The sequence below is a fragment of the Myiozetetes cayanensis genome, unplaced genomic scaffold (assembly GCF_022539395.1).
Source record: "Myiozetetes cayanensis isolate MyiCay16 unplaced genomic scaffold, myiCay2020 scf1, whole genome shotgun sequence".
Lineage (NCBI taxonomy): Eukaryota > Metazoa > Chordata > Aves > Passeriformes > Tyrannidae > Myiozetetes > Myiozetetes cayanensis.
In genome coordinates this window covers 50655872-50677572 of record NW_026086604.1, presented here as the reverse complement: position 1 = coordinate 50677572, position 21701 = coordinate 50655872, and the positions used below count along the sequence as shown (strand labels likewise).

At 42.7% G+C, this 21701-nt stretch overlaps 1 protein-coding gene across 1 annotated transcript in view; it reads right to left on the bottom strand.

Moving 5' to 3' along the window:
* The window catches only part of RAB31 (RAB31, member RAS oncogene family), a 64736-nt gene extending 51425 nt beyond the window's left edge, over positions 1-13311 (bottom strand). Inside the window, exon 1 of the mRNA XM_050315850.1 lies at positions 13230-13311. Within this exon, the coding sequence (XP_050171807.1) occupies positions 13230-13268 (39 nt within the window). The 5' untranslated portion in view covers positions 13269-13311. The remainder of the gene's footprint in view (positions 1-13229) is intronic.
* Between the last annotated feature and the right edge of the window lie 8390 nt (positions 13312-21701).

Below are 21701 nucleotides of genomic sequence, written 5' to 3'. Positions count from 1 at the left end.
GTTTCCAATCTGAGCAATCCATAGAAGCTTAAGTATGATGTCCTCAGTGTTCACCACTTCATTTTTCAGGTGAGGATATTCCCTGGTTTACCATGGGAACATTCCTACTGCTGGTGTCACAGATGGGTCACGGTCACGTCTCATGATCCTCCCCCCCACCAATGAAGCAGGAACCAAAAGCAAACTTCACAGATTTCTCCAGCAAGTCAAACCTCAACTGGGAGGAGCTAAAAAGAGCCAAAGTAAAAATAAACAAAAACTGCAAGTCCTGCTTTAATTCCAGTGCAATTTTACTGACAGCAATACTTAGATTTTGGCAATTCCAATGGTCAGTTTATTTTCTGGACAAATCTGGCAGATGTTTTAGCATCGGCACATAGCCATCCTTTTCCTACCCACTCTATCTCAACATATACACGCAATCACAAAAACCCACTTGATGTACTACTCTTCCCACAGATAAATTTTTATTTAAAAATACAGTAAAAAATTATGTGAATAATATCTACTTAGAAATCCTGATAATCGGCCCTGAACTTGAAAAATTAGGTAAGGGAAGTAACACACAAGTCACTGTACCTCACACTGTCAGGGATAATGAGTACTGATTGCAGGGGCTGTTATCTCTATTGGCCATATGCACACACACCAGCATAGCAATTTGGTTAAATATCATTCATCCCCACTGCACAGTGCAGCGACCAGAGAAACTAAATTTAATTTTCGGACTAAATACATAAATAATCTGAAGTTTTCATAGTTCAGTAAACACATTAGGCAACAGCATCCTGACAAATGTTGTTTTCAAGTACAGTCTGGCAGCAAAAATGGGATACACAATTTTGTCTTGTTCTTTCCAAACCAAATTCTTTTCCTAAGTGAACCTTCCCCACATATATTTGTAGCAGCTGAAACTTTCAAAATAATGGTATGATGAGGAGATAATCTTTGGCTTGAATTGCTGTTTGACACCAGTTTCTGTTCATACTCCAACACGCTGCCACTTTTGTTGTCAAATCCTATCATTAGGGGCCATCATTTCAAAATACAGCCTTGCTAGTGACACTTAATAAATACAAAGGCAATATAATTTATTTTCCTGTCCCAATATAGAAGATACTCAAAACTTTCCAGCCAGTCTGGAATTCATAATCCAATCCAAACATTATAATTCATATTGCAGATTGCCTGTTAAGTGCCAACAGTCATTTTCTTTAATTAATTGAAGGCAGTGGCTCTTATGCAAGCAAATATATGCACATCAACTGGGTACAGCATTTGACAAAATGGCTCTTGCGTTCAGCTTGCTATTTCACTAAAATAAAAACTGCACAGTGGTTGCCTGAAAAAATTGTAAAAGGGCTCAATTACCTTCAAATTTGTCCATCCAACCTCAATAAGCCCTCTTCAATTCCATGTTCAGAAATACTCCTCCCAATCTGTAACTACCTGACCTGCAACTTATTACTGCATTTCATACCGAAGAGGAAGAAAAAAGCCACATAAATGATGAGTGTCAACTGAAACACCAGCTGAAAACTTCAGCCCCAGAGACAAGAAAGCCTGATCCCTTCTCTTGCAGCAACAGGCAACAGAGAGGAAGAAAGCAGTTTCAGGGGGCAGCTATAAAAACTAACATTTCACCTAACAAACAGGAACCAGTCCCGTGGCCTTGAATCTTTGCTCCAAATTAGCGGAGCCCTGGTACAGGGTATGTTGTCTACCAACCAGATGTAAACAACTGGCCAAAAGTAGCCACACACCAGCAACTTCAGGAAACACCACGAGGGTGGGAGAGGGACTAAGGATTTCATACCTGGATTTATTGCCAGAAACTCTGCCTCAGCTTATCGGTCTGTTTTACACAACAACCTGTAACATCAGCAGCCTCCAGTGACCATCTAAGGTGTGAGCTAGTCTCCTTTATCAGCAGCCTAAAGGCTGGCCAGCTACTGATGGCACCCTCTTTGCAGGCTGCTCTTATAATATGCTAGCCCACTTGCAGCCTTTGGAAATCTGTCTCCATCAGCCTTCCAGACACGTGCCTTCTCCAGGGGACATCACAGGAAGGGGACAAATTGAGATTTTCTAAAGATTGCCATTATTTGTTATTTACCATTAACTGCAAATGACACATAGATACTACACATCCACGTGGACATTAAGTGGGAGGTCTAAAATCCTTGAAGCTGGGGGCTTTCATTTCCTGAATTGACATGCAAGACCGGGAATGGACAATCAGAGGTTTGCGTAAACCCAAACCTGTGTTAAGAAATTTTTTACCCAACTGTTAGGTTTAATTAACTTTGATCAATAGTGATTTCATGTTCATTTCACCTACTGTCTGGATCTTAAGTTTCCCCTAACTCAGTAAACGTCACCACTTATTTTAAACAGCATCATATAAAGACCCACCTGGTGCTTTCCCCTCTGTCACCCATGCAAGTCAGCAGAAGAGATAACAGCAAGCACAGTATAATAAAACCCAGGGCTGAGCTTTTTTAGCTGTGGATTTACTGTGTGCTGCTGTGAACTCACTAAAAGTAAAGCTGTCTGCACCAAACAGGCTCATAAATGGAGGAGGTTATCAGCGTAAGGATGCATTGTTAAGCGGTTGACTTCTTGAATGTATTCACCGCCCGCTGATTTCACTGGGTATGAAACCCAGCAACTCCTAAAAGCTGGTAGCTCTAGTGCCATGAAATTCAATGTTTTAGGAAAAAGCCCTCAAAATCAGCAACGCTACCTTTTGTTGCTCTTATTATACTTCTCTCCACCCACCCAAAAATAAGTAGGAAATCAGTATCTAACTTACAACCATAAGAAGGAAGGTTTTTTTCACCCAACCAATTTTTCTCATCTTCATTCAGAAACTGGAAACCAGAAATAGTCAAAAGTGTGTGGACTCTGTAAATCTCAACTGAAAACATGCTGGGACCATTTCAACTGGAAAGCTAAACTATGAAGTTTAGTACATTTAAGGACATCTCTTCAAAGGACAAGGGAGAAGAAGAGTGCATTTGATCTCTCCCTCCAAAGCAGGAAAAGACTGAGCCACACAGAAGGTACTGAGAAGTCACTCCCAGAACAGACTGTGTGGATACTAAACACACTTCCAGTGTCACAGCCTGAGTGTTTGGGACCATGTGGAAGTGAGTCCAAAGCTCCCACAGATCCCAGACATGGCAGAACAACAGGTATAGGGATTGAGGAAAACATCTCCACTGGCCAATGTGATCCTACCAGGGCTTCTGCCTTTCTCCGTATTAGCCTAAGGGAGAAGGCAAACCTGGCCACAAAACTCTGGGTCAGCTTAATACCTGCTCAAATAAGACACCATCTCCAAAGAGCCTACCAAATGTTGAAAACCAAGCAGATGTAGAACTGAGCTACCTAATCTGCTTTTAATGTTAAATGACAGGAATCGCTCACGAGCTATCTCAAATACATAATTTACTTAAACTATTTATTTTGTTCTCCACACAGCACTGTATTCAGCTGTCCATTAAAGCATATGCTGAGCTTTAAGTTTGTGATTCAATTTAGCCCGTTCAGCAAAGGCTGAACGATGTACCCTGATACACTGCTGAGGGGGGGATTACCCTAATGCTAAGAATCAAACATATCCTTAAGGATGCTCCTCAGATTAGGGTTTCAGTAATGTAATCTTAAATCAAATTTATGTCACCTGGTTTTATACAATGCCATTTTGGTCACATAAAACATGTTCATAGTGTCTGTCTAATGCCCTGGCATGCAATTATTCTTTTTAAGCACACCTTGCAGAAAAAAAAACAAAGGAAAATATCCAAGGCAGAAAAAAAAATATCAAGGGACAGGACAACTGACCCTGAAGACTATTCAGACAACCTACACTCCACTGCTGGAGTCATCACAGTTGAAGACAATGCTCCTTTACTGACATTCAAGCAAACTGAGAAAAAAAACAAGTTCAACTTTACTTGAATTTTCCACAAGAGCCATATTGTCCAGAAAAGAAAACTTCTGACTTAAGGAATAATATAAGGAAAAAAAATGTTTGTAGCACACTCATGAAATTATCATCCTAAAAGTCAATTTGTCTGTACAGTATTGAGAAGGTTGAAGTCAGCATGGATTATGCACCATGAGCAACTTCTGGCCAAAAGGTGGTTGCTTCCTGTTCATATCAGCTTTAACAAGATACATTGTAAGTGTTGATTTTAGGATTCTTAAAATAGGCATACTTATATTTAGCATGCAAAGGAAAGGAAAAAAAAAAGATAATGGACTTCCTATTCAAGAAAGGGAATCCGTTCTTTCTCATTTCCTAAATCCCTCCAGGAATTAACCAACTGCCAGACTTATCCAGCCACAAAGTGGAAGTGTGCCCTTACAGGCTAGTAGTGGTGTGTACCAGTCCGTGAGAGGTTGGGGGAGGGGGCTAATTAACAAAGACTACACAGTGGCAAACACTTTAAATTTTTCAGTTGTAATACACTTCTAAATTCTTAACTACCAACCATAGCGGTAATGCATTTTCTCTCCCTTAAATCAAGTCGTTAAAAATTAATTAAAGTCACAAGAATCAAGCTGAGCTTTAGTGTGACACCACACTACGTTCAAGGAAATCCTCTCCAGCATGCTTTTCACATCAGCCTTTGGTAAGCCTGGTGAGCCCTACTACAGCTTCCCTGTCTTGGCACACACCAGGTGTTGACCAAATTCCTAAGGATTTTTCTTTCTGAATTCCCAGCATCAGCCTCACAATTAAGAAATGGGCACATCTGGAGAACTCATGCAATGGCAATATTGGAGACAAGTTACCCGCTACTAATTACAAGCATTAGATAGAGAAGGCTAAAGCTATTCCAATGCCTGCTGTATCTCACAAGTCACCAGTGAGCAAGCAAGCAACTTCAGACGCATCCTGTCGCCCAGAAGCACAGCTTCACTGATGAACCATTAGGTCCTATAAACACTTAGGTTTTGTTTGTTGCAGAATTCAATGGGTCAAAAAAGGTATTTTTTTCAGAATTAAACCCAATTTAGGAATCTCTTCTAATTCATTTTGGCTCCGTAGACAGGCTTTAAAGGAAAAGAGAAGCTGCTTCAGAGAGTCCCTAACTGGAGGTGAATTCATGTAAAAGCCTGATTATTTATCATTTCCAGTTTTTATACTCCCCTGCAGTCGTGCCCAGCAGAGGCTGACGGGTCCAACCAGAACACCCGATGACGTCTCTGCAGCATCCTGTCACTCTGCTGACAAAGGAGGAAACAATAACTCAGGGACACAAAGTATTTAGTAGCTGGATTTCACGCACATGTTCTTCCCACATGTTGCCCAAATAAGAACATACTCTGGCCAAAACAAAAAGTGAAAAACCATAACTTCTCTACCCTCTCCTCCAAGAAACATAAAAACCAGGCAGTAACTAGCATTTATGTTTAAAAATAACCAGGCAAAAATAAAAAGCGTTTGTTCCACTGCCTGTTGCTCGGCTTTCACGGGCAGCCCTGCAAGGCTGGAGACCGTAAATCAAACCACTGGCATTTGCTTACACAAGGCCGTGCTCCGAGTCAGCCTCCCATCCACCTCCACTGGCGGCTTTCTAAAGCTTGGATTTGTCCTTTGGCAGTGGTGTTCAAAACAGCAAGCGTTCACAGAAAGGGTGCACAAGATGTTTCAGGAGGAAAGCGAAATGTGTCCCTTTCCTAGCATCTTAAAAGCTGAGATGGAATTTAAAAAATTTCCTTTCACCTTGACCCTTACACCACTACCCAGCCTCTACAAGGTATGTAGTGAGAAGAAAAACATCTCTGTAAGAATAAAAACATATTTTACTTTCATTTATTTTGGAAGCATATGTCCCATGGCTGCAGAATTATATTCACATGAGCTTCCCCCAGCCTACAATCAGGAAGGAGGTAGTGGAGGACATGACAAGCCCCAACAAATAGAAAAGCATGGAAGGCTTGCTCTGCTCTCACCAAAAAGAGTGGAATGATCCAACTCACTGGCAAGATCTAACCCATTGGTGTGATTAGCACTGGATGAAAGTAGGACTTGTAGGTAGCTTGTGGGTAGATGAACTCTACCCAGTTTCCCATCTCTTTTCTCAACTGTTTTGGAAGGTACCTCTAGGTATCCATCCATGTGTTGGGCATTCTGCTGGCCCCAGAAGCAGCTTGAGAAAAACATGAGCTGAGGAAGACCCAGACCTCCAGACAGAGGTGGAGATGATGGCAAGGCAGTCAAACCACAACCCCAAACATAGCCCCCCCCACCCATCACCGAAGCTGAGGAGAAACAACTTGGCCTGCACTCAGTTTTCTGAACAGTATGGAAGGTGGGGTCAGTAGCAACCCGCTCTAGTGGAAGGTGACCCTGCCCATGACAGCGGGGTTGGAACTAGATGACCTTTGAGGTCCCTTCCAACCCAAACCATTGTATGATTCTCTAACACTGCAAACTTGCTGAAGTGAGTTGTGTTCTCTTCAACATGCCCCTCTGCCTTCCCCTCAAAACCACACTGCGGGAAATGAAAAAACAGTGCCTGTACTGATCTTAACTGAACAGAGATGTGGCCAGGAAATCCAAGATCAACAGCAGTCCCTGGAGGGTCCAACAGAGCTGAAGACTGGGCAAATGGCATTTGAAAAAAGGATCAGCAGGGAGGGAACAGAAAAGCTGGATGTTCAAGTGCAGCTGGAGCAGAGTTGTGGCTCCAGCCTCCCTGTAAATGCTTCTCTCAACAAGGAATTAGGTTGAGAAATTTTAGGAAGAATATGTCAATGACTATCCAGCCTGTACGCTTGCAGAGTGCAGCACCCACATCATAACCAGCTCAGACACAACCCAACACAAGCAAAACCTACGAGCACTGTAATTTATAAACATTACCACAAGCAGAAGCCCTGCAGACTCAGAAGCCATTGCCCATAGGCAGCTCAACTGCATTGTAATTGCAACACACCCCACCAGTGTATCAAATTATCACCTTAGAAACAAGTCATACCATCAACGAGACTCTCAGAAAACATACTTTAAATGTAAATTAAAAATGGCCTTTAATATGGCTTGACTTAAGCCAGTTAAAAGGAACCATCTGATGAAAATGACAGATTTTTCTTTTCCCTACACTCGGCTTGAATGCAGAGTTTCTGGCTGCTTCACAGAGCCTGCCTCAGCGCCACTTCACTGAGTAGGGCTAAAACTGCATTCAACCATGTGAAAAAGAACGGAGTTTATTACCAAGTCAACTTCCTTATTTTGGTAGAAAGAAAATTTATATTTTCTTTTTCCTCAGAATTACCGTAAAACAAGAAGTTTCACTATTTTTCAGCCAGAAATCAAAAAGAGGGATTGAAGCAAGGGGCTGGGGAAACCTAAAAAAACCCAAAACAAACAAACAAACAAACAAACAAACACCACAAAAAACCCCCACTGACAACACTATAAACGAAAGAAATAAACAGAATTTGAGAGACAATAAAACTACAGGCTGCATATGATTTCTGAGTGACAGTCACTGCATGGACTCATTCAACAGGCAAGTTACAAGGGATGGGAGCAAGGAATGGGAGCCAAGAGCTGGTTATCAGCGATGGGAGCTGATCAGGTGCAGCAAGAGGCACCAGCCATGGGGTATTCTTCTGCTGCCCAGTTGATTAGTAGCAACAAGCTTCCCCTTCTGAGGTTTTGCTTCTGAAAGTAAAACATGCTTCAAATTCCGCCTTCTGCTGCTTCAGAAATCCAGCTTGGTTGTGCTGCTAAAAACGAAAGCAGAGTGTGGCCTCCACACTCACCCTTTCCTAGAAGGATGTTACAGCTAAAATCCACCCTGCTCTTCTAAGCAATCCCACACAGAACTTTTGGAAGAGATTAGTAAATAAAACAGCTTTGTAGCTATGGCAGTAAACCAATAGGGCCAAAGTCAATATAAAATCCTGAATTTGGTTAAATTCTGAGAAATTGTTTACCTACATATTCAATGTATGTATTGCAAAAAATCTGATTGTAGCCATTTAAATATTATATAAGTTAATATGAAAAGGCTGCTTTAGGCTTCTGAAGACATTGTTTATTGATACAAGAGAAAAGGCATTTCTCACTTGGTGCATAACTGGATTTTGATGCAGTACTAAAAATAAAAAATTGCCAGTCCAAGTCGCCTTCAGTATCCTGGTAGACAGTTCTTCAGACTGGCAAAGCAGGGCAAAGAAATATGGAAGAACTATGGGCACAGAGCATGTGCAAATTTTAGACTATTCTTCACCAGAGAAGAATACCAAGAAAACCATTTCCCAAGAAAATGGTGTATATGCAGCCAGCTGTGTGTCTGTCTTCAGTTCCCCATGAACTTAAAATCATTGTTCAGTTTTACCCGGGATTTGGTATTTCACTATAATGCATAAACATAAGTGGTTGGGAAAGAGAACTAGGTGAGGGTGCCTTTAATAGAAAGGCTGCAATGATGGACACTTCAAACCAACGACTCCACAAGACAGACAGCCATGCTGTCATGATTCAAAAATTTCTCTCATGATAGAGCTACTTGTTTACATAATAAAATACAAGTGAATGATGATGAACCATTAACACAAGGTGGGGGGAACATCACTTGTCAGTCTGTTCTCCTCTCAGATTGACATTTTCTGGACAAAATTTTAGAAGATATCCATTCGCTTCATCAGTACAATTGCCTTCTTTTCACGATCACCTTTGTCATCTGCTCTACTTTGGTCCTCCTTGTTCTGTTTTAGGTTACAGCACTGCAGTTGTTGATGCACACGTGGGTTCTGCACTGTGTAGTGTTACTGTCTTCAGCAGGATACTCCTCTTAACACGGAGGCCACCCTGCACATACCCAGTGGGAAGAAAGGTCCTTAACTGGTACAACCCATCCAGGGGTGCAGTTTTGTTTTTAACGGCAGTGCTCCTATTGGCCTTGGGACACCTAGGCCCTAAAAGCATTAATAATGACAAATTAAAAGAGTCAAAAGAAAAATAAAATCTATGTCTTTCACAGACATCAACACAAACTAAAAGATTCCCGGTCATACATGTTCAGTATAGTAGCTACTAAGAAAAGAAGAGTGGGCACTTAAGCTTTGCAGGAAAAGGACTGATGCATGCATATGCTCTGCTACAGGAATTTGTTCTCCGTTCAGTAGAATACAGGGCTTTACATTACCATGACACGAAGGTAAGAAAACCAGAGATCTTCTCCATAAAAAACTATCATCACGTTCCCAATCACTTTGAAAATCAAACAATTCTGAGCTCAGTTCCCCAGCCTGCACATGCAGATGCTGCACACCAAGGTACAGGACATCCTCAAAGGCAATAAACTGTTCTCCACAGCTAGCAAATGGGATTCAGCTGTGGAGAAACTCAAGAGAAAACCTCCTTCTCCTCCACAGAGGAAATGTCTCTCCTTTCACAAATGTATGCTTACCAGCTTCAAGACAGTATTTTCATGCTAGCAGAATGCATGCCAGCAAGTGACTTCTTATGAGCAAGAAAATGGAAACACAAACAGAAGGGTGAAGGAATGAAGTCTCAGGCAAGGAAGATGTAAAGCACTATGTTTGGGAAAACCTTTCTACAGTAAGAGCAGTTAAGCTCTGGAACATAACCCCGGGGAGCAGATCATGAGTTTTTAAGGACAGAGGAGTCAAACAGATGTTAGGAAAGCTATGAAAGGGGCTTTAGGGACAAGGGGCAACCTCCGAGCCTCTTCCAACCTAACTCCTTTGGTCCCATGATGAACATTCACACCACAAAAATGTAATAAACAAAAACAAAAGGAAAGGAGTAATGGAGGTCACTTCAGATGGTAGTTAGCAAGCCACTTCCCAAAGTCTCTCTGAAGAGTTGTCAAAGTTTCCTCAGGAAGTGACAAAGACAAGAAACTTTGCCTTAGTCTTAAACCTAGCAATCACTTCTGCAGTTGCCACACACAATTATGTCAGCATTTGGCAGAGAGCTGTAAATCGCTCCTCCAGTCCTCATAAAGAAAATGTTGGGAGCTGAGACACAGGGCACTTAGCAGCCACAGACAGATTAGGAAACCTGGCAGCTGCACACCAGGCCACATTTCAGCACTGAAGCATGGCTCAGGAACACACCGGCCTCTCTAAGCCCCGCTCTCCTTCATCCCCTCAACAAGGTGCCCACACACAAACACTTCATTCCACTGCATAGAATGAGCTGCAGCTAAGCCTTGCTCAGCTCCAGAAGCAGGGACAACTGCTGGGAACAATCAACAAGACCAGACTGATTGACCAGGAAAAGTCTGGAGTGACAAGACAGGACTTGGAGAAGAGCTCAAGTATTTGCACTTACAAAGATGAACACCTTCCACAAGCAGATACCTCATTGCCCAGCAGCAATAATTTACTGGAGGAAGTAGTTTTAGCAGAAGGCGTGAGGACACTTGCATAGCAACATACTAAAGAGAGCTATTAAACTGCACCTCCGTAGCTCTTACACCTAAGGCTGTGAGGCACTGAACAATTAGGCAGGCATCCTGCTCCTGCCAGCCCACTAGCAAGCTGGAACCATCTCGTCTCAAAGAGCCCCGCCACCAACAAAGCTTGCCTTCCAAACTGGCTCACAACTAGCCTTGCACTGCCCCAGGTTTCCTCTCTGTCCTTCTTTGCTGGGGTCTCCTTCAAGATCTACAAGTCCCACATCTTGTGCACTACTCCAGGCTGCTCTGAATCACTCCCATGACACCTACAGAGTTTAAAAAACCCCAAGATACTCTGAAGGAGAAGGAAGTGATACGCAGATATCCAAATGCCCATTTTGTTACATTATGCTAAAAATTACAGGCCAGGTTCCCCCTGGCAATACAGAGTTAACATCCAGGAGCTGGTAACTTAGTCCCCATCTCTACTGCAAGGCTGTGGGCCACACACTGGCCCTGGAGAACTGCACTAGCTTATAGGGCTCTGGAGAAGATTTGCAAGCGTTGCGCCAGCAACAAGTTTTTCCCATTAAGGAATTCTGAACAGGCATAAACAGTCTGAGCCCAGGCCCTCTGCACACCTCGGGGCCAGAGACCACCAGTGATCCTCCTGTCTGATCTAGAGGTGTAGCCTAGGGCTTTGTTCAGAAGTGGAGAAGGATACAGATTTACAAACTCATTTAATTCCTACTTCTAATAAGAAATCCAAGTCTTGGGACTTTGACATGCCAGACTTGACTGATTATTAGGGGATCTACTAGATAAAATGTATATTAACCTACCAGGCCTAGGACCTACTGAAAAAAAAAAACTGTCAAGATTTCTTTTGGTAGACCTGAAAATGCATTTTTGAGTTGCCATCTATCGTTCAAGCAGATCAGAAGATTAATACATGCATTTGTTCACACGGTGAGTATGAGGTATGGAGTTTCCCTGCTCTGAAAATCTGTCTGAACTTCTCAAGAGGATTCATTATCTGAAGGATTCTTCTCTTTTGGGAAAACACTGTTAATTCCCATGGTAAATGAGATGTCTGAGATCAGAAGTAGATGATTTTCTAGGACTATGTTCTTTTAAAACTCAGGAAGGAACATCTCACTAGGTGACTATAACTACAGGCACATCTTCCTAAGTGTTACCACTGCCACCCTATCATTTTAATGAATCTACATAGTAATTACATACTCCTAGGAACACAGAGCTGCATTATAGGTTTCTTTTCCTGTCTTAAAAAAGTAAACCATTGCCTTACAAAACCCCCAATATATTTCAATGTTACAAAACAGCAATAAATTATGGGCATGAGGAATCTCATTCCACAAGACACTTCATCTCTATAAAATTACAACATTTCCTGCTGGGGAAGAAAATAAAGACACATCCACATATTCTACCACAGACTCCTCATGTTTGTGTAAACCACATTTTTTTTTTTTGTTACTTTGCCATTTTAAAAGTTGAACGCAGTAATTCTAATCAAGAAAGGAGGAATGCTCACTGACAAATACTTTGGGTTGAACTCTCCAGTGCCCTGGCACCACATCCTGGCACTTATTCCGGGGCAAGGTACCCACTCCTGCTGGGCTAAGAGTCAACACAAATCAAAGAGAACTGGAGTGTTTATTTGACAGACACTGGAGTGTCTGTTTTTCAAATATACAACTCACTTGGATGGCTCATGAAAGTGAATTCACTCTAAAAAGTCGTCATTCATGCAGCTTCTCTGAATGTTTGTGGAGATAGGGGTCTAAAAGCAGCCTCACTCGCACCCAGTAATTTGAGATGTTTGATTTAAAAAAAAAAAAAAAAAAAAAAGAACTGAGCGGCGATGCTCTCCTAATCAATCACTGTCAAGAGAAGTGGCACTGCTCTCCGGAGGTGTTTGTCCCAACTTGGTGGGTGCACTTCGCTGCTAAGCTCCCTGGGTGCCGGGCAGAGAGGGGGGCAGGCGCAGCCGAACTGCACAGCTAAGCACATTGTTGCTCCAGATGTGAAACGCACGCACGGGTTCGCCGAAAGAGCAGAAAAGGAAGAAGGAAAAAAAAAAAAAAAAAAAAACAACACCGGAATGGCAGAAAGGACGTTCCTGTAAGGAGCTGAGCTAAAGAAGCTCTGAATAAACCGCGGCAAGAAACTGAACAAAGCACATCGGTGAGATGGGACAGAGCCCCGGCAGAAGGAACCACCCGACAGAGTGTCCCAGGGCGGGCAGCGCTGCCGCTCGTCTCCGTGTCGCTCCCCACCACTGCTGCGGGGGCTCGGCGAGGCCACAGGACCCCACAGCTCCCCCACCCGCGGGGACAGCGGGCACGGGAATCCTCCCGGGCATCTTCGGGGTTCCGGCACCGGAGGGAGACCCGCCGCGGGGTCACCGCCGCCGGCGGAGAGACGGCTCCGCGCCCCGCCTGGGAAGCGCTGCGGGGGAGCCCCCCCAAAAAGAGAGCCACCCCCACCCTGCTACGCCCTCATCACTTTTTTAAAAAGTTGAGAAACAAGACAAAAACGACAAAAAAAAGCCCCCACCGAAGCCTCTCCCAGCCCCGAGAAGGCCGGTGCGCGGCTGCCAAGTTTCGGTGTGGAGGAATTTGCTGCGGCCGAGCCCCGGCCGGGACCGGGAGACGAGGCGCCCCCCGGGAGGAGGGAGACGGGGGCTGGGAGCTCTCCCCGGCTTAACGAGCCCCCCCGCCTCCCGCAGCCCCCACCTGCGGGGTGGGGAAAGAAGGATGGAAGGAAGGAAAAAGGGAAGCAACCCGCCGGTCCCCTCTTACTCACTCCAAGCAGACACACTTTGAGCTCGCGTATCGCCATCATCTGCGCGGGGCCCGGCCGCTCCGCATGCCCCGGCGCGCCGCCCCTCCGCACTGCCCCGCCGGGGCCGCCCCCGCCGCCGGTCACATGCGCCCGGCCCCGCCTCGCCGCTGCCCTCCGGCTCCCTGCGCCGCTGGTCCCCGCTGCCAGGGTCCGGGGAACCGGCACGGGATGCTTCTGGGTCGGGGCGGTGAACCGCGCCTTAGGGCTGAGCCCTGGAGCGGGCTGATCACAGAGTCGCTAGGGTTGGAAGGGACCTCTGGAGCTCAGTCTGGTCCAGCCCCCCTGCCACCCTAGAGCAGGTTACATGGGAACTCGTCCAGAGGGGTTTTCATTCAGTGTCTCCAGAGAGCGAAACTCCATGACTTCCCTGGGCAGCCTGTTCCACTGCTCTACCACCCTCAATGTAAAGAAGTTCTTCCTCATGTTGAGGTGGAACTTGTTATGTTTTAGTTTATGGCCACAGCTCCTCATCTTGTCACTGGGCACCACTGAATAGAGTGGTGCCCAGTCTTCTTGGCACCTTGCCTTTGAGATATTTATATGCCTTAATGAGATCTCCTCTCTGTCTTCTCTACGCTAAAACAGGCCCATCTAGCACAGTCTCTCCTCATAAGAGAGGTGCTCCAGAACCCTCATCATCTTTCTGGCCCTCTGTTGGACCCTCTCCGGTAGCTCCTTGTCTTTCTTGCACTGCAGTGTAAATGTTTGCTGTTGAGAGAAAAGCAGTTGGTGAGAGGCAGCATCCTTCCTGCATGGGGCTGCGCATATGCTTAGTCCTACACGCCATGTGCTGGGCTGGGCACAGGATGGGGACTACTTTGGTTGAGAACCATCTGAATCCATTTACCTTTTTTTTTTTTTTTTTTAAGTTTCTCTTACTATGTGCTGAAAACATTGAAAATAGTAACTCCGTTTTTTACCTAATTCTGGTAATACACACCCATTTTTGATTAAAAAGGTTAACCTCAGGTTGATAGTAGGGCTGCACCCTACACACATCAAAGTTATGCTAAATTTAAATTAAGTTAATGTTAAGGCCAGTCCACCAAAATCAACGAGGAAGGAGTCATAACCACGCTGCTTTCAGTATCCAGTGTTCTCGAATTTATGGAGCAGGGTTGCATACTATAACCCCAGGAAAGCAGAAGACCATCAGCTGTCCGATATTTTAAATCCAAGCTTCTGTTCTATTTACAGTTTTATTTCCCTTTTTTTTTTCTCCCACTAATTTATCAGGTACAATTGCTAAAGGGACATGAAGAAAATCTTGATTAGTCATTGTGAGATTACTGCCATATCATGAGGAGCTTCCTGGCAATAAACTGTTGTGGTGTTCATTATGTCACTGATTAGTTCCACATGGAGTCCTGCACTCACACTTATAGGCTGGATGAAGATGTTTGCCTTCTTCCAGGAATCCTAAATCCTAGGCCAAGGAAATGCCTGGAGAAGAGCTGTTGCTATCCCTGTGGAGGAAAGCACAAAGTATTTCTAGCAGAATATCACAGCCTGTGAGGAGAGAGAGTATCAAATGAGAGAGATCACAGGAAAGGCTCATCAGAGCGATGCTTTTGATTTAATTAAGCTTCTTTTTTTAGGAGAATTTATCAAAAAGAAACAAAACACAACAGATTTTCAGACAAGCAATAGAGAATATTGCTAGGATCCTGGCTGTTTGTTGCCTTTACACAAAACTGCATTATACAATAAAGTATTTCAATAAACATATAGAATACACTCACTAACATAGAACAATTACAGTTTGCACTCATAGCACAGCTAATTTAAAGCAGCTCAACATTTCAGCCAGAAATTAGTTCTACAAATTGACAGGAGATACTAATTTTTAAGGTTTTATACCATCCCACTCCATTCTTTCACTGACAGTGTTGTGGTGCAGGAGCACCTTTCCAGAGATTCCTTTTTTTTGTGTCACATCTTCAAACATTTCTGGGTCTTTCATGTATCCCATTAGTCATCTACCCTTTTGTTTGGTCCCAGTTTTGTAATTCTTGAAGTTAGGGAATTTTTGCTTATTGTACACAGGAAACATTGTGCTATCTGAATTAACTTCAGCAAGAAACACTGAAACTACACTATCATAGAATCATAAAATGTCCTGGGTTGGAAGGGACCTTAAAGGCCATCTACTTCCAACCCAGCTGCCACGGGCAGGGATGGGGATTATATTATAATCTTTTCTACGTTAGACTGGGGATTACAGAAAGAGACTGATAGATGGCACACTATATTCAAAGCTTTCAGTGTCACAAGCACAGCTTGATGACTTGTCCATAGGTGTGCTCAAATTAAGCTACAGTGATGTAATGGCAATGAGAGACTCCATAGAACAGATAAATGTACTTTACTGTTCATGCATGGACTCTGCAGCTTTAACCTAGAGGTCTTAACTTTCCAAAGCCTCTCGGTGCAGGCATGCACAAGAGTACAATTAATAAAGTTCCAGTTTGGGAGAGCATTTGCTTAAGCATGTCTATTTTTGAGACAGTAATACATCTCACCAACTTCAGAGGCATGTAAGTACATGTCCAATGGCTGCCTTGACTTAGTACCACCGAAATACAAAACAGTGCCTGAGAAATTTGCTCAGGAAAGCAAGTCAGATTCCCATCTTTCATCTTATCTAGGGAAATTTCTCAAATACACAGTAGTATATCTCACTAAAAAAAAGTTATAGCCCAGACCTTAAAAAGCATCTTTCAAAAGAGAGCAAATAACTTATTAGCTACCTACAAACAAGCAAATTGTTTAAAACAGTGGCATGATGATGCCCCAGTGGAAGCTGATCAAGCTGAAACAGCAGGAAAGAGATTGTTAAGGGCAATTTTACTTGCACAGGCAAAAAAATATAAAGACCCAAACAGAAATGAACAACCAGAGGAAAAAATAACCTATTGTAGTTGTTTAAACAAAGAGCCTATGAACAACAACAACGAAAGAAATGTATCCCCCAAAATTAGGGAGATAAGAAGAGAGAAAAACAACAATACAAACGGACATGTGCTCCAATATTAAAAAAAGCTACTGACGTTCATTCTTCCAGGAACTGGCATAATCCTTGTGTTTGTCTGCATGCAAGACACTGTGGTCAGGAAAACATTTTTGTGGAATTGGTCACATTGCAGTGTTTTCAAATGGATGGTTAAAAGCAAAGGAAGACAAGTCTTTGCATCCCAAATGTGGGTTTTTGTTTGTTTGGTTTTGTTTTTGTTTTGTTGTTGTTATTGTTTTTTGGTTTGGGATTTTTTTTTCCTTTTGTAGCATCTTATTCTATGAATAATTGTAAGTTTTGAAGTAGTGATGTACCTCACTTCTTTCTACCCAACTGTATTTTGCTTTTGGAAAATACAAAGCCAAGTAGCTTGGGTTTTCAGCAGCCTTCCTTTAGATTTGGTTTTCAGCAGCCTTCCTTTAGAATTTCAAGTCCCAGCATGGGGTCCTCCTCCAGTGGTCTAGAGCAACGATAGCTGTGGCTACTGCTGCCCTTCTCTTTGCCCCTACCCACATGTTCCTGCCCCAATGGGGCTCATGCTGGTAGAAAACCAGTCCTATGTTTAAAAGTTTTCTACAACCTCAGCCCCTTCCTCTCTACAAGTGGTGTAGTGGTATTTAGTTAGCCTGTATTGGTAGGAAACTGAATGCTTGTGAGGTTCTGGCAGTGTTCCTAGACTTATGAAGGCATCTGCCTTCCTCCTTCTGCTTTCTTTCTCTGGTGAGCGACCTAGGTAGAGAAAAATCTGTCCGAGACCCTGATGTGTACCCAGATCTTGAAACTGCTCTTGTTCTGTCCTGAACACTGATGAGTTACTTCCTTTCTCCCATGTTACTTTCGCTCTCTATTTCTTGGCAGGCATCTTTCTCACACAAAAATGTTATCCCTCCTCTTCACTGGCAAATTCAATCCAGGCCCTTCTACTATGGGCTGCCATCCCAGCTCTTATTCCCAAGACAGGGAAGAGGAGACAAGTTAACTCCCTGCTGCCCTGGCAGAAATGCCTCTGCATCCTTGCATGACACAAACGTGCATTACAGTAATGACTGCCACAACAGAAATTTCCCTGGTGCTTGCCCAAGAAACTGCCAAAATCTCTTACAATGAAAGCAGCTGCTGCTGAGCAAGCAGTTCTTTGAGTGGGAGGAGCAGCTTCCAGCTCAGGCCCTAGATCTCAGGCAAAGTCCAGTGGTTACGAAATGGCTAAAATTCTGGAAGACGCTCTTTTTTTGTTTGTTTAATCACCACAAAGGTTAGAAAAGGGCTGCCCTGAAAAGGCATCATGAGACTTCTGAGACATGAAAACCAGAGTACAGAAATGACCTGGTGGAAATAAGAGCCTGATTCTGATTTCAGTTGTACAGATCTTAAGCCACTGTCTTTTTTTTTTTACTTTGAAAAGGTTTATTCCACTTCATTGTACATAGAATAATTGAATTAGGCACTTCATAGCCCACTGTTTCCAGTGTGAATGCCAAGAGGCTCTGAAGTTGCCTGCCACTTTATTGTAGTGTTGCTTCATATTTTAACATCTCCTGTTTGTGGCAGTTAGACGGTCCAGTCACTGCCTCCTGAAGAGGAAAATCTGCTGGAAAAGGTTAGAGGGGAGTAAACCTCTGCAAGATCCTACTTGCAGCTTCCCTGACAAGTACTTTGAAAAGCATTATTTTTGCTGATCAATAAAACCTGGAAGTGTTTGTATAAAGCTTACCGGCATGCTTCTTGTTGGACTTTGTAACGGATTCACTGTTCCTAAAGTACTTGGGAAAGATTTTTGGCAGTAGAGATGTATGTTTGTCAAGAGGGTCAAGTTTACTCTACTCATTCACTGCTAATCCCCAGGGCAATCTCCCATCAAAGGTGTGAAAAGTAATGCAAGTTTTCTCATTCTTTGCACCATAGCCCCAAGCTGGTGATAGAGCTACATTTCTCCACTGTTAGATGGAGAAGGAATCAGAAAAAGTTTTTTGCTTACATCTAAAAAAACAGAAGCTGTGGTACAACTTGACAACGCTACAAATGTCATAGCAAATTAAGCACCAAGAAAGGACAAGACTAGCTAAAGCAAAATATTGGCTCAATTAAAAAATAGACATAAATTGGCTTCAGATGGATTTAGTCTAGAATTAAGAAGTAGGGCTTTCTAAAGCTTTGGCACATTCGGTCAGAGCAGTAAATGAAAAGCAAACTAATTTAAAAGTAGAGCTTTATATATATATAAAAAGAAATTTTTGAGATGACATGCAAAAAGAAAAGTCAAGATTCAGTGATCCAATAGATTATATGTCTGTATCACTACGTAAATTTGCCAGTGTGCTAGTTATGGCTGGGGTAGAGTTAATTTTCTTCACAGTGGCTAGTATGGGGCTATGTTTTGGATTTGTGCTGAACACAGGGTTGATATTACAGAGATGTTTTTGTTATTGCTGAGCAATGCTTACACCAAGCCAGGGCCTTTTCTGGCCTCCACTGGCAAGGAGACTGGGAGCAGGTGGGAAACTGGGAGGAAGCACAGCTGGGACAGCTGACACCAATTGACCAAAGGGATATTCCATCCTGTATGAGGTCATGTTTGGTATATAAGGTGGGGGGAAGAAGGGAGAGATGTTTAGAGTGATGATGTTTGTCTTTCCAAGTAACTGTTATGTGTGATGGGGCCCCACTCTCCTGGACCTCCAGGATGGCTGAACACCTGCCTGCCCATGGGAAGTGCTGAATTAATTCCTTGGTTTGTTTTCCTTGCATGCGTGGCTTTTGCATTCCCTATTAAACTGTCTTTATCTCAACCCTTGAGTTCTCTAGCTTTTACCCTTCCAATTCTCTCCCTGATCCTGCTGATGGCAAGTGAGCGAGTGGCTGCGTGGGGCTTGGCTGCTGGCTGGGGTTAAACCATGACAGCCAGACAACACCAACTGCTGAGGCTGGACACCAGGCCTGATGTGTCACAAATAAATCAAGTTAGAGCTCTTTCTCTGAGATTTAAATCACTGTGAAATCACTTAGCCTAGCAAAATCCATCCAGCTTATACAGGATGAATTCATACAAACAGTTTCTGATGAAAGCTCCGTATCTTATTATCAAACTCCTTTTCCACATGAGCCTTATTTGAATACTAATGTGAGCCCACAAGGCTGCATGAGTCCTTTCTCATGTATCATTCCATACAGAAATATGCCTGAGCACGCAGGTGTTTGCAGTGTAAACTCCAATCCAAACAAAGGGTTTCCCTGATTTCATGTACCAAGATGCAGTTCAAAACGGGGCCCACTGGGGGCATTCAAGGTTGCAATGTGGCTGTGTCCATAGCTATTGCAACTTGTTCCATTTTACCAGCTGTCACTTTGGGCTGCCAATTTTGAGGACAGTTTGAAAAGACAGCATGATGATTTTTATGAGTAAGTCCGTGGAAATGACAAGAACTGTTTCAGTTTACTTTTGGTGGCACTGACATCAGATGGCTCCATTCTTTTCATGCTTCTGGTGTATGTGATACCTGTTACTTGCTGCTTGAAAAGGGAAAGTAAAGATCAGCTTCACCAAACTATATGTTGTCTGATTGAAGCAATAACTAGCGATCTGTACTTCAAAATTCAGGGACTCTTAGCAGCAGAACAGTGGATACCTTCTTGCCTTCCAGTTCACTGCAGGAGCAGCCCAGGGAGGTTCTCATAAAGTACAATCACTTTACTGAATAGTAATGTTGTTTCCTTCTAGCAGTATATTCCACAGAGTACACTATTCTCATACAGAGTAGTGTAGTATCTGGTTTACCACCATTAGCTTTGTATGGGGTGAAGGAGACTGTGTTTACTACCAAATGAAAGGAGACCATCCACAATTCTCCTTTTAATTAAGCTTAGCCTTGTGAACTATGAAAAGGGTTTTGTATTAAGGCCAATGTTTTATTGTCAAGCAAGCAGGCTTCTATTGTGCGTATTGCCAAGGAGAGATAACAGGGCTCTTATACTCTTAGAAATTTGTCCTGCCAAGTGAGCATCAGGTTTATCTAAAACATGCCCAGGGTGTGTGTGCTGCCAGCTAGAGAAGGTTTGAACTTCACATTGATTTTTCTCATTAAATCCACAGGCAGTGAATGCACATTGATAGGTGCTTCCTCTGCTTACAGAAGACCCAAATAGGAATCTTCCAAACAAGGCTCAAGTGAAAATTTTTGAATGAAAATACATCTATCCATCCCAACCTTACAGTAGTTTTAGGTGTTGAGAAGGGTATCTGTAGCCAGCTTGTGGTGTAATTCCTATCTTTTTGTCTCCATCAGTGCAACTGGGTGTTCATTATAAACAATCATGAGGCAACTGCAAAGGAGAAATTAAAATTTTAAAAGTTGTAAGCCAGGTGGTGACTCAGGAGACTTATCAAATAAAGTCTTTTGTCTTAGTTTTTAGTCTTATGGACTAAAGTTGATTCCTTTGTTTAGGTTTAACAGTGAGAGGAATCTTTGCACTTTCAATGGAAACCAGGAAAACAGTATGAAAAAGGAATTTCAAAGGGAGAAAATCATCATCAATCCAAAAAATCTACAGCACAGAGTTCCTAAACCGTTGTTGTTTTTTTTGTTTTGTTTTGCTTTGTTTTGTTGCTTCTGTTTCATTTCTGCTATGAACAACATTTTTCTGTGTTGGAAAGAGTTTTAAGTCTGAGTTTGGGAGTGTGACCTCCCGTCATCCCATCATCAGTCTAAACAGTTCTGAAATGCAGAGGATGTTGGATGTAAACTCCAAATCCCCTTTTGGGTCTATGTCCTTTATGAGGATAAATTAACCCTTAAAAACCCCCACAGTTTTGCGAAGTTTTGACCACACAATTTATAATTATTGCTGTTAATGATGACTGCATTTTTCTTTTTCAGGATAAATCTTTGTTTAATATTTATTCCAATTTCCTTGTACATCAGTGGTAATAGTGACTGTTTATGGACCTCAGAATTTGCCTCCAACACATACAATCCGAGTTTGCTCAAACTTAAAAATAAACAGTAAGTCTGTATGCTTTGTTTTGTAGTTTTTAAAATATATATTAATAAGATATTGTACAATGGGAAATGAATGCACTACTTGATCAACGGGTTTAATTTTCTAATGAGGAGTAATAATATAGTAATCTCATCAAATATGCAATAACTTGCCAGGACCTTAACTGCACCAAGAGATGGTGATTACCCTGACATAACTAATAGCTAAGAAACTATCTTGAGGAGCAGAAACCAGAAATATGCACAATGCAGCCTATTTTATCAGTCCAGGTATTTTATCCTTCCCTTCAATCTTTTTTGTGTTTTTTTTTTTTTTTTTAAAGATGATGGAACAGTGATAGGTGTATCAGGTCCAAAGATCCTGAAATACACTAGGAGGCTCTAAATGTTGGTTTTAGGGCAATGAAATGCCAAGAAATGTTCTAT